The following is a 13,770-nucleotide window of genomic DNA, read 5'->3' as shown; positions in this document are numbered from 1 at the left end:
AGAGAGACTTCACCCTTTAAAATTCCAGATAACTTTAGCAACACTTTAAAAATAAAAGCATCTTCTAAAATATTGTGCCTCCCACCAACTGCTAAATGACTTGGTTTGGCTTAACAAAAAACACCCCTCAACTTCGCGTTATCATACTGCTAGACTTAAAGTCTAAGACCAGTCAAATAGGTTGTTGTGATACTGCAATTATTATGAACAGCGTGACGTTGAGGTAGTGTTTCATCCCTATGTATTGAGCTTTCAAATACTGGAATCCAAGATCCTTTTAGACAGACTTGGATGAATTTTGGAAGGTAGAGAGAAGCCAAGGGAGACAGGAATGAAGAAGATAAAACAGATGATGACATGTGCCAGTAAGAAAGGCTACAGAAGGATGGCTCCGGACCTGCATCCAAGCCTTTGAAAAAGACCAGTTGATATCATTAGCAAAGAACAAAGAGGTTTCATCATCAGTAACCACCGCCACCAAGTGTCAGAGGTTCCTGACATGTGGACATCTGGAAAAGAAGACTTTCTTCCCATTGCCTGACTTTCACTTATGACTGCAATTAGTATGTCTGACCCAAGACAATTATCAATGGTGGATACAGCAGTGATAGATATACTTGCTGGCCTAGAGCTCTCCCTGGTTAAACAAAACCTAGTTTGGCTCAAGTCAGTGTCTAATTCTCCAGCAGAGCCATTTTTTAGGTGAAAAACATTCTGTGAAGATGAGATGTCAGTACCTGTGATAGCCCTCCGGATCTCTCGTGCTGCTTCCTCCCGCATCTCGATAGAGGCTTGTTCACTGTACCAGGCTGCATGTGGGGTACAGATCAGGTTTGGTGCATCCTTCAATGGACCCTGACTAAAGCTAAATGAAATTTTAAAACAAGATCAAATGAAAACAAAACAAAACAAAAAACCCCAAAAATCTTTGGTGGGGAGGAGGGGGAATAGAGGCAAGGAGATTTATATGTATACTGCGGACTAACATCTAAAAACACATGACAAAGTCTACAAATGTTTCCTTGGTGTTTTTCTTTTTAATTGTGACAGGTCATTTTGGTGCATTTCTAGTGGTTTAGATATCAATTATTTTCCCCGACTCAGAATTGGAACAGCAGAAAGCAGTACTAGTGGCAGAGCTAACTTTTGTCCAGTTTCCAATTGCCGCCACTCATATTTTGTATGGACAAACGGGTAGCGAGACCCACTGTCCAACTCGTTTCAAAATCCCATTCTATTTGCCACAGTTTATCATCAGTTTTCCTTCACTAGCCAACACAGCTTTATTTCCTTAAAGAGTCACTGTCAATGTGATATATAATCTAATTTTAAAAAGAAATTAAAATTAATTCCAGATAATACACTCACCCATGAGTCTCCCTAATAATTTCCATGGCTTTAAAATCATATTTTCCTGCCTTTGTAAAAACTATTTTTTCTCTCCTGTTGCAGAATAAAAAACACCTAAAGATAGGGGAACATGACTAACCAACTGCTTGGGGAAAGCAATCAAAGTCTATTAAAGTGCTGTCAAAGGCACAAAGTAAACCTGAGGAACAAAAAGTGTCATTCTTCCTCTATAGCCTTTTTTGGTTTTAATGTCAGAGTGTTCTTTGTAACAACAGGAGAGAAAATATTTTTAGAGAGAAAAGTGCATTTGGAGTTGGCAGTAACTCTTAAAATGATAGATTGCATCTCCGGTTTAATGGCTATGGATATTTGGCAAAACTGTCCAATGCAATGTTACAAGCAGGCACTACAGAAGTTAGTCTCTTGGGGCTGATGTTGCCTCCTCAGGCACGGACATGGAGCTCCCACTGAAACTAAAGGGAACTTTGGCTGCAATTCTTCAAATAGATTTCCTGTGGGTGCAAGGTCTGTCTGCGAAGATCTGATTGTAGGACAGGGAACTATGTGCATATCTGCACACGGGCTTCCCCCCCTTGCATACTGTACTGCTATAATGATTGCACTGAGAAGCTAACAAATGCAAGGTGAGAATAAAGATCTTTTGGCGGGACATGTTTGCAGGATTTCCACCTGGCAGGCGAGTCTATTCCAGTTTTCCAAAAGGCTCCTTTTCTCAGCTGATGCAGGATTGCTCTTAGTTCAGAGGCTGCTATGACCTAGTCTCACAAGTCCTGAATCTGTTCCTCTTCACAGAGGTGTGTGGATTGTTATCATTTAGATAATCTAATGTGAAATGCAGGCTCCTTCCTGCCTTGACTGAGCAACTGAACAATGCTCAACAAATACGATTACTAGCCCATACTAATCCACACTTGTACCTCTAACAAAGACGACAAGCTCAGGACTCAAGGACGCACTGCACTGGCAATTTCTGCGTTTGCGACCTACCACCAAACCTACTTATTGGAGTGCTACATTTCTGTCTAGGCGGGTGCCCTTCCTGGTGACATTCAACACACTAAATATAGTGCCACCGGGTCTGCTAATGGCAGTAGAGCTATTCCTTTCCTTTCAAAACAAAAAAAGAAACAAAAAAACCAAAGCAAAACATAAAAAGTCTGAACTGGGATCGCCCTTCTCAGCTCCACAACCTCAGCTTCTAAGACTCTGCTTGTGGCTTGAGCTTCACAAGCTCCCAGCAGAAGGGATCTGGAGGCAGATATGCAGCCTAAGCATCAAGGTGTTGCAAGTTGTGCCTAGATGCTTCCTAAAAGGGCAGTTTTCCCCACAAGATCTTGTCCCCTGCTTTCCTGAAGGGTCTTTTTGTGCACTGAGTAGGGCTTTCTGCCAATCAATGACAGGAGATGAACATACTCATTTCCAGGCCATGTGGCACAAGATTATGCCTAGGATTTGAACTTGGGTCTTTGGCAGAGACAAACATACTGCACCTACCAGACTCTTTTTTTTAACCTTCAAATGTACTTCCCCCACCTATTTTCTCCTGCTAACATGCCAAAGTTTCATCCACCTTTGCATTAATCCAGAGGTGCACAGATTCATACTGCTTTAATATGGAAGGCTCAGCTAGTAGGTAGAGGGAAAGCTTATTGACTTCATTGCTGTTGGTCACAACATGCACTAATACTTAAAAATAAGGAAGTGAACAAAAGAAAAAGAAAAGAAAAGGAAAAGCACCTGAATGGTTCTGACTCATGTACATCTAAGGCTGCCCCTCGTATCCTTCCTTCCTTCAGGGCCTGTGCAAGTGCTTTTTCGTCTACTAACCCACCTCGAGCTGTGTTGACCAGGAAAGCCCCTTGTCTCATCTAGGGAAAGTTAAAAACAAGAATGATGAAATAAAAATAAATGAAATAAAACTGTTGTGGCATTATTATTTACTCAAAGGAAGCATCTGTTACAACAAAGACTATTCAACTGGATTAACCTATCATCGGTTCTCTTTGTCTTCCATTGGAAAGTACCACAAAAATCTGATGCTTCAAAAGCAAAATACTGTTTCACAGCACTTATAACCTTTTGATTTTTCATTATAAGCAGGGCTTCTTATAAGAGGACCAATACTTCATATGTTGTATAGTAACATGATCAAATGATGCAAACATGCATGTGCAAACGAGACATTATTTTATTCCCTTTTTTATTTCACTGTGGAATTGAATACGGCAAAAGCAACAGCATATATTTCTAAAGAAAATCACATTTTGTGGATTTAACACTTTTACATGAATAAAAGAACAATTCACTTCCAAAAATGCATTTTTGGGGGGTTTCCAGACTTCTGTTTTGTTAACAAGATGTAGTAAATTGAAATTTTCTATTTACTTTGGCTCCCTTCTCCCCTTCCCCCTGAACGATTTTTCAGACAACATAGGGAACCCCTGTATTACTCAGTTAAGAGGCATGGGCTGGGAGTGTGGCAAGCCTTACAGAGGTTTTGCTGTGCATTGCTCAGATCAGAATTGTAAGCCTGCTCAGCCAGTTTCAGCCATGAAACATTTGCCATGCTACATCTAGAAAATAAAGCCAACGCAACGATTTCAGTGAGGACAGTGAGAACACACACCTCAAGATCCTATTCAATCCTAATAAACACCAATGCCTAAATATCTTTAGCACACGTCTCACATATAAGCCATGACCCTGCAAACATTCCCATGCATGAAGACAAGCATGCACATAAGTGTTTGTAGGATGGCAGCCACAGTAAGGACGGGCAACCAAGGTCTGATCACTACAATGAAAAGGAGGTATCTAAACATCAAATGAACCTGTATAACTTATTCAGGAAACTGGCAGCTTTGCCTACAAGGGGGAAAAAAGCCCTTATTATATCATTAGTTGCTCTTATACAACTCAAACTTGGGGGGCAGAAATGCTAAGTTCCTGTATAACTAGAGAATGACCTAGCAAAGGAATCCCCTGGCATGAATCTATCCTCTGGCAGGATGGTCGAAACAGGAAGCAATTATGGTTTACATGCATCTAGTTACATCGTAACAAAAATCTATGCATTGCTTTGGCCAACTCCCTGTTCTAATTTCCATTTTTTTTCTCTCTCCACCTAAAGAGCCTTCGCCCTGCAGAGGCACGTACTCTTAAGTCTTCACAGAAAAAACAGAAGACTGGTGGCAGCCCGAGGAAGCATGTTAACCATTTAGCCTGTCAACAAGAGTAGTGAAGACATGGTGCAGGAGGCTTCAGCCCAGGCTGCCAATCACAGCACAAGTCCTACATTCAAGATGAACCTTGTACTTCTAAAATCACTATTATTATCTATGCTGGTCAGAAGAAAGCTAGCTCAGGTGTGTTCATCCATGCTACTAACTACAGTTTCAGTCTGCTAGGTAGACATACCCTTCAGTTCAGGGAACTACCCACTTCAACACGAGCATAAGTGAAGGGCAGCATTTGGCCTTAAATATAGTCTAGCACATTTCTATATCCTCCTAAGGGACTGGAAATTTTAATAATAGAAAACACTTCCAAATCCCTCGTCCAGCCAGAATAGCCCTCGCTGACTTTTCATCTTCAATGCTATTTATACAGTTGTAAATCTTGGTAGTAAAACAAGCCCAAATTAAACAGAATATGGATACACAACTGCATTCTGAAGCGAGTGAATTGCCTGAGTCGCAGTGGGGATGCAGCTTCAAAATGACTCTTTACAGTGGCTGGACGCTTGAAAGAGAATGTCAGAGCTAATACTGCTGATTGATTGCTACTCCGATTCAGCTAAGTTAATCCTGTGCAGCTGCTGTTTTTATACAATATGCATTTTATTTAAATACAGTATCTTCTTGTCAAATCTGAAGAGAATTGGACATCAAAAGAGGACTTTTGGTCCTGGAAAAAAATACTGAGCACCCATTTTCTTGGGCACTGTAGAACAAAATCCACCTGAACTATACAGGGTCAGGAAGGCAAAATGTATTTGCTGGGCGGTACACCAAAACTTAGAGGATAAGCCATGAAAAGAGAAGTCTGTCCCCATAACTTTCAAAGAGGTTTCAAGGATGCTGAGTTTAAAACTCCACATGACATTCTGGTTGGGCCTTTTAATGAAATGAGATTCATCTTACCTCTTTACACATATGGATATGAAAACTTTTGTTATCTGATCACATAACACTGGACAAAGTAGCAAGATTTGTTATACAAGCACTATTGGCCTGGTTGAGCATAAATAAGCATGAAATGTTGGCCAGTTTGATATTTTTAATGTGATATTTAAAAGCATTTTGTCTATGTCACTAGACAGTTTGAGAGGGACCATGTATGTTAGAAATGATTTGCTTTTAAATTTGTACTGCTTTGAAATGTATTTGCATGTCAGCTATTAGAACAAAGGTTAATTAACATTTGTTCAGGATTTCCCCCCACAGTTCTATTTTTTTTGAAGTAAGAAACAGCTAACATTTTATTTTAATTTTCACTATGTCAATACAGAGTGATAAGTAACAATATAAATGCATTCAACATTTTATAGGGGTGCAAGTGGTAGCCGTGTTGGTCTAAGGACATAGGCAGACAAGGGTCTTTGGGTGAATCCGATATCTTTTATCAGACCAACTTAAATAGTTGGAAAACTTTTTCTTAGCAAGCTTTCGGGTTTAAAAACCCTTGGTCAGTCAGAGGAAGTATCTGCAGCTGATGGGTGCTGTTCCTGGATCGTGTGTGCTCTTCCACACAGGATCAGCACACACACACACACACACACACCCCAACTGCAGATACTTCATCAGCCTGACGAAGGGTTTTAAACCCAAAAGCTTGTTAAGAAAATTTTTTCCAACTATTTAAGTTGGTCTGATAAAAGATATCAGATTCACCCAAAGAACCTTTTCTGCCTTAGACATTTCATAGATTTTGTAAGTTAATTTTGACTTTCAGATTCGCCTAAAAATTGAGTGTATATCCTATGCTCCTCTGCCTAACAGACTAGCACTTCTTCACTGTACATCCTCCTTTTTCCACCTCAACTCAAATAATTCCCATTATAAAAGGCACACAATGGCCCCAATCCCACAATTCAGTGGAAGGCAGAAACTCTGCTGAGCTCGTAGGAATCCCAGCTGGCTTCAGAAAGGGTCCATCTGAATGCAGGGATCCCAAACAGAGGTCCTTAACAAATCAGGACTATTCTACCCAGTGTTATATAATCACCTCATGGAAAAATAATTATAATGTACAAGATGAAGGTACAAGAACATGGAAAATAACAGAGGTCAACTTTCTTTCGGACTTATCCTCTGAATCAACAAGCATATCAAGATTTTAAAAATAGGCCTTGATCATCATCTTGCACTGGTCTACACAGACCCAAGTGTCCGGTCAGGACATATATTGTTGCATCTTATTTACACCTGAACAAGGATTTTTGATATAGTAAGTGGAGCATCTTCAACTCCTACTGAAGTCCCTGTGATATTAGTAGGCATAACAGATGCTTAGTATTTTGCAGAAGCCAAGCAGTTACTATTTTGGTTCAACAGAGATAAACCTCATATATAAATAAATGCATATAGTACATGTATTAACAGCATTCAAAATAAAAAAAAAGAACGAGTATGATTCAGTTAGGATTATTTTACCATACAATACATTTTTACATTTCAACACCTACAGTTTCTAATATATATCTACTTTCTACACCCCAAGTTTTACATCAGAAAACAGAATTTTAATGAAAGAAAAATATTGCCTACTGAGTAACTTGACAATGGAACAGTTATTTAGTATCTATGCTTTGAACACTTTATGTATTATTAATTAATTTTGGAAAGATTCAGTCAAAAGTCAAATCCATTTATGCATAATCCAAATAACCTAATACTGTAATGTGACCAATTAATCAGTGAAATGTTCTGTAAGAATTAGGACTGAACACAGGGGGGCACCAGTTAGTTACAAGCCTGAAGTTAGGTATAAAGAAAACCTCTAAACTGAAGTATAAAAGTGAAGGGCAAGTTTTGTTATTAGTAAAAAGAGTAGAAAGAGGAAGTATCTATCTGCAGATCCCACAGAAGTGCTCTTAAATAAACACAGATAAATTAAGTAACTGAATCTTCATACCAGTTAGTAGATAACATTATTTCTACAAAAGAGAAGTTAGCAAGTATAATGAAAAAAGCAACGATATCATTTCTTTCCTAACCAATATAAACTTACTTAATAAGCAGTGAAATACCAAAGGGAAGAAAAAAATGTGTTTAAGAACTGAGTTTGCATGTTTACACTGAGAAACTCGTTAGTATGCAGAAAGTCAGTGAGAATAAAACCAAACCAATCTGGAGGGAGACATATTGCATAGTTACCTGTTTTATGGTGAAGTCATTAATAAGATGATGATTGTGTTCATTCAAGTTGCAGTGTAGGGTTACACAGTCACTGTGAAATAGCAGATCCTGTAAAGTGCTCACCCGCTGCAGTCCAAGAGCACGTTCAATGCCATCTGAGAGGTATGGGTCATAAAAAATGACACTAAAGCCAAAGGCTTTTGCACGTAACGCCACTGCTTGTCCAACACGTCCTAGAGCAATCACAGACGCACAAAGAAAAAGGAACGTCGCTGATGTAAAATAGCTTTTTCTTGTACAATTATCATTGCAAAACATTCCTGTAGGACTAGGAACTTTACATGGAACAGTATAGAAGAGAAAAAAGAAACATTTGTGACCCATCCTCATTAGGTTTATAACGTTATATTTAAGGGTTATATCATGCTACTGGTGATCAAAAGGCCTACACCCCTTCCTCCTTTCCCTCCCACCCCTTCCAAAAAAAAAGAAACTGGAGAACTGTAATGCCAAAAGATAATGTATACAGGGCCTGTAATAATCTAGATTTGCTTAATAAATGATGCTGGACCTTCAGATGATAAAATACTGATATTCATAACTACTTCCTGCCAACTCCCCATTTTTGCCAATGTGTGTCCAACTGCCTTTAATAAGAAGCTATGAAATGTATGTTTACAATTTTATTTGATAAAAAATATATATTTTTAAGATCCCTCCCTATGTTTCACAGCAGGCTACAAGAACACAATGGTTGGATATTGATGCGCAGGCACGTATGGTTTGTGGTGCTGCAAACCTCTTTGCAGCGCCATAAGCTGCACGTGTTGCATATTAAAACATGCACCCTGCAGCTAATTTGCAGTACTGGGGCAAAATTTGCTATTGGGATTTCCTAGTAGCAAAAAAAAAAAGAACGAAAGAAAAAGAAACCTCCTGAAAAATAGAAGTGCAACCCCCCTCCCCCGCAAAAAAATAAAGTGGTGCAAGCCTGCTCTCTTGTCTCCATGTGCTGCTGCCTGACTGCCTACCAGCTAGCCCTACACTAACACACCCTGCACCCCAGCCAACCCTACCCCTGCAGCACAGGGAGCAGTGGGACAATGTGTCCTGCTGCAAGCCACACCAGCAGGGGCATGCACTGCAGCACAAATTAGCAGAACAAATTTGTGCCGCTACTATTTGTGCTGCTGCAAACACGCCCCTGCTCGTGTGAACGTGGCCAATTACTTCAAAACCATCGCTTTCAAAACCCAATGATGGCTGCCGGCAGTTGCTTTTTTGTTTTCAGCTCTAGTCATAAAATTTGCTGCAGCAAAACTAGCCTCTTAAGTAGGAAATGCCCACTTGAAACCAGTCTGTGTTTCTATTTTAAATCCTCTTCAAGACTGATTAATTCTGTAATGCCTGCAAAATCCTTCCATTTCACTCTTCAGTTTGCTCCTTACTCATTTACCTAAACCGCAAACAAATTGACTCCATCATGCCATACATCTTGCTGAGCACCTGTCATGGTGTTATGGTTTAATAGTTGGATGGCTAGGGCCCTGTGGGGCTAAGCACCATAGACGAAAAAAACAATCCCTTTTCTAGACCTGGTCCCTAATCTGACCAGTGCAATCTTTTCTTCTGTTTCTTTTGCTCCTCTTCAGTTTCTTTTCCTTATTATCAGGATACTTTTTTAGCTTGTGTTCAAAATTGGGATCCCAGCTTTCATGTGTACGCGGGTATCTCACTTTTGGCCACCATGAATAAAACACGGATTTTAGTACCGGCTGTATTTATTTCACATACCCCACGGCCCCAAATAAGACATGCGCCTTGCTTTGGGAAGGCAGAATGAAGAAAAAAAAAAGATTTTTTCCTTTTCAGCAAACTGTTCAGAATCAGTTTCTTCATTTAAGACGCAAACTCCAATTTTCAACCGCTTGTTTTCAGGGAAAAGATGAGTGTGGTATGTGAATAAATAAAGTAAGTAAAGAAATAAAGGGAATGAGGATGTTTTGAAGAAGTCGTTTTATTTCTTTTTTAGAGAATAACAAGTTGTACTTCATACCCCAGATTTCAGGTGGCTTGTGTAAAGCCTGAGATTTAAAGATAGTTCAAAAGTCTCAGAGTCACTATCAACAGAATGGTTATGGCTTTGCTTAAAAAAAAAAAAAAAAAGAGAGAAAATCAACAGAAGGTTTTCTTTTGTAACATCTGTTTATTCAAAAAGCAACAGAATAACATAGGGAAATCCCATGTCTTCCCAATTGTGTTTTAAGGGATTTCCCTGTGCTCTGCAGTTTCTTTTAGAATAAATTCAAGAAGTCTTTTGTCGATCATTTAACCTGAACACAATCATCCTGGAGTGCCTGGTGATGGATACACTCGGAATATTAAGCAGTCAGTCAATCTAATTGGGAATGTCTGCTTTTCCCTGGGGACATCTACTTAAGAGAGACTCTTCAAAACTTACTGAAATAAAAGGCTTTGTATGATAGTTGTTGGCTTTTGAGGACCGGTTTTCATAAACAGAGAACTGGAAAAAATAGCCAGCTTTTAATGCAGCTAAAGTATTAGGAATTTGCAACATTTCAGGACCTGCATAGATCAAGACACTACAGTTTGTAAATAGTGATTTTGTAAAAAACGAACTTTATTATATGTACCATGTCTCTGTTCATTTGCACATTCAACACCTTGTCCAAAGCTCTCTGAGCTCTCCTTAAAGCACTAGCCCCAAGGTTTCCATTATAGTTATATATATTGCAATACATTGGTCAGATGAAACTAAGCCTTTCTGTTTCTTACAACCAATGTTGATGCACAGTCTAATACATTAGAGGTCTCTAATGCATGTGTGAAGTCGCCCACTGAAATTACTGTGAACCACATGTATATATATCTGTGGGCAGAAATTGTCCTGTAATTATGTATTTAATGACAGAAATGTTTGCTGTAACTAATGCTGTATTTAGTAATAATCCTTATCCAAAAAGTTGGCTGACTCATAAACCTGCTAGTTTACTTTTCAAATTACTGTCCGAGATACAGCACAGTGCCATAGCTTGCTTTCTTAGCCTGAAAAGTCTACTTAGGGACGTCCCCACTAGGGCCAGTTCAAAACGCATGCCAGCATTTTGTTAATAACAGAATCATACCATGGACCAGCATCCGGGCTATATCCTGTGCCATGACAAACCTGTATAATTCCTGTGAGTAATGATAGGATTTATATGCTTTCAACAAAAGGAAAAAAAAAAAAGTTATATATATTAAAATGAACTTCTTGTTTGTGCAAATGAGGGACATATATATGCTTTAGACTACTGCAGAATAGCAAAACAAGATAACAGAGACTTCTTTTAGAAACTATGAAAAACTGGAAATTGCACCGAGATCAAGCAAAATTCCTCCAGCATTTCCAGGGTAGGTAGGTTTGTGAAGCCTGGGCTCCTTTTTTAATATGCCCGACTCTACAGTTCCAGTCCCACTCACATTCCTGAACACAATGCCTCGGTGCTTTTTTTGCCATTTTTATCATCATCTAATTTTTGTGGCATTGTATGTCCAATTTTGGGTCCCCTGCTTCAAGAAGGGTATGAACAGACAGGAAGGAGTTTAGCACAGAGCGACAAAAATGATTAGGGGCCCAGGAGGCAAGACCTAAGAAGAAAGGCTGAAAGAACTAGGATGGTTTAGTTTGCAAAAGAGAAAACCGAGGGAGGGTTAGATAACAGCTTTCAAATACCTGAAGGGCTATCAAAAGAGGATTGAGAGAGCCTTTTCTCTGTGGCCATAGGGGACAGGACTAGAAATAATGGCTTCAAGCTGTAGCAGAGGGAATTTAGGTTGGAGATTAGAGTGAACTTTCTGGCTATGAGGGTGGTCAAGTATTGGAACAGGTTGTCTAAAGAAATGGTGGAATCTCCATCCTTGGAAGTGTTCAAGAGCAGGTTGGACAGATACTTGGCTGGGGTAGTTTACTGAGTGATAATCCTGCCTCGAGCAGGGAGCTGGAGTAGATGAGTTTGTGTGGTCTCTTCCAGCCCTACTTTTCTATGATCCTAAGTGTACAGGAATCACAAAGAGGCTCTCCTCGACTATGTTACCTGTTGCTTTATTTGTATTTAAATACTTTCTGTCACTGAACTGAACAGAACTCTACTAGGACATAGATGCCTCTGAATTTCCTAATCCTCATCAATCTGGATGTAGACCTAGTTTGAACACAGATGTGACACTGGTTGTGTTGGTCAAAGACCTTTTCCTGCCCATGGGTGAAGATCAGGTGGCCTTAATGGTATTATAAATTCTATAACATGCGTTTCATACCATTGATCATGGGATGTCGCTGACTTGCCTGCACACTTCAGTGGGATTGGAAGAATCTATCCTAGCTTTATTTCTTGTGTGATCAATGGCAATAGGTGATTGCAGAGTACTCTTAAGGCTGGCATCTCATGGAGTGCAATTCTTTCACTTCTCTCATTCAACAGATATATGGGCTAGCAAGAGCATTATGAAGAGCTGCAGGGTTTTCAGTATTTTAATGCTAGATTATACTTCTTGATCTTGTTCATCTTGGACAATGGAGTTCATTTGAGTCAGGGCACTGATGGAAGTAAGCTAAACAACGGTGAACCCAGACAAGACTGAGGAGATGAGGACAGACAGAGGGATGCAGCCAGAAGTAACATTATCCCTTTTGACTGAGCAAATGCATCAGCTATTACTCACCAGAGTATGCAGCCAGAGGGTGATTTCACAGCAATTACTGTGAATAATCGTTGCAACAGTAACCAGATTGGTTTTCTGTCTATCAGCTCGCTCCTACTCATAAAAATCTAAATGATTTTTACCATCTGCACCAGGCCAGGAGGCTGTGGCTTGTTCTTCTGGATGCAGACCTTGCTATCATCCAAGATGAAGCTGAATACAGCTGCTCACTTATTAAAATGGGTACCTATCCCTTGGAATACATGGCACTGGTGCCCTGATATCTGTAAAGCAGCAAAGAAGACTTTGAAATTGCATTGTATCATTTATGCAGTGCTCAACAGCTATTCTTCATTTCCTAAAGACAGGTTCAAACAAAGGTGCTGCCAGAGGAATGAAGCCTAAAGAACTAGCAGAGCAGAGGAAGAACAGCATGTAAAGAGAAGCAAGTGAAGGAGAAAAGTGGTATTATGGAGCATGTACTTTGCTTGTTTTACTTCCCTCATTCTTGTCCTTGCTACAGGCACAGGGTGGGAAGAGAAAAGGGCTAAGCTACATGGAAGAAATTACTTTAAAGGAGGCGAGGGAGAAACAGGAGCAGGCAAGGCAGAGTGAGTAAGGGCCAAGAGTTTCCATGAAAGAGGCAGAAGAGTGGATGAAGGAAATGAAGAGGCCAGTGAGTCATGTAACTTGGCCAGACAAATGGGTGTGGAAGTGAGTAAAGAAGAAAGACAGTTCAGACTTAATCCACAGTCTGCCTGGGAGGTAAGGAATAAGGAGGGAATTTCTTATGAGAAAAAGAGATGCGAAGAAGCTGTGGGCATAGGTAGCGTGCCAGGCAAGCAGCATTATTTAAACAGCACAATTATGGTGGTGCTGTTAAGGTTAAGACAAGAAGAGGAGAGAGGAGCCTGCAGCAGGGGGTGATCTTTGACAAATGTATTCTGGCAGTAAGAAAGGAGAAAACTAAACTAGAGACATTCTGGAGATGCAAAGAGATAATCCATCAGGATTTAGCAGCAGACATTGAGATTCATTTATTTTATATGCACAACATTTTTTTATAGCAGCCTTTTCATAATTCAGCAGTGCTGATGTCAACTCATTTCAGTAAATACTTAGGCCAAACCACCAAGGATTGAAAATGGCACCCGTTGATAAGTGGTTTCTTCTCTAGGACACGAGCTAAGGACAAAATTCTGGTAAACAAGATTATAAATAACGCTTCAGTCTAAACCTAGGCATAGATAATCTCTTGCCATGATGTGCATTAGAAGTGAGACACAGTCTTCATCCAACTGTCTGGAGTGTTCAGACCTGAGACGGGTCTGTAACG

The 13,770-nt window shown here is 39.8% G+C and overlaps 1 protein-coding gene across 11 annotated transcripts in view; it reads right to left on the bottom strand.

Moving 5' to 3' along the window:
- CTBP1 (C-terminal binding protein 1) overlaps positions 1-13,770 on the bottom strand; it is a 434,128-nt gene that overhangs the window by 11,384 nt on the left and 408,974 nt on the right. For all 11 annotated transcript variants that reach the window (XM_006033348.3, XM_025215127.1, XM_025215124.1 and 8 more), the window contains 3 exons: positions 7,749-7,963; positions 3,109-3,239; positions 738-865 (listed from right to left, as the gene is read on the bottom strand). In XM_006033348.3, coding sequence (XP_006033410.1) covers positions 738-865; positions 3,109-3,239; positions 7,749-7,963 — 474 coding nt within the window. The remainder of the gene's footprint in view (positions 1-737; positions 866-3,108; positions 3,240-7,748; positions 7,964-13,770) is intronic.

Source organism: Alligator sinensis, unplaced genomic scaffold (genome assembly GCF_000455745.1).
Source record: "Alligator sinensis unplaced genomic scaffold, ASM45574v1 scaffold214_1, whole genome shotgun sequence".
NCBI lineage: Eukaryota > Metazoa > Chordata > Crocodylia > Alligatoridae > Alligator > Alligator sinensis.
Note: the sequence above shows the minus strand (reverse complement) of the source record. Positions and strands in the feature narration are given on the sequence as shown.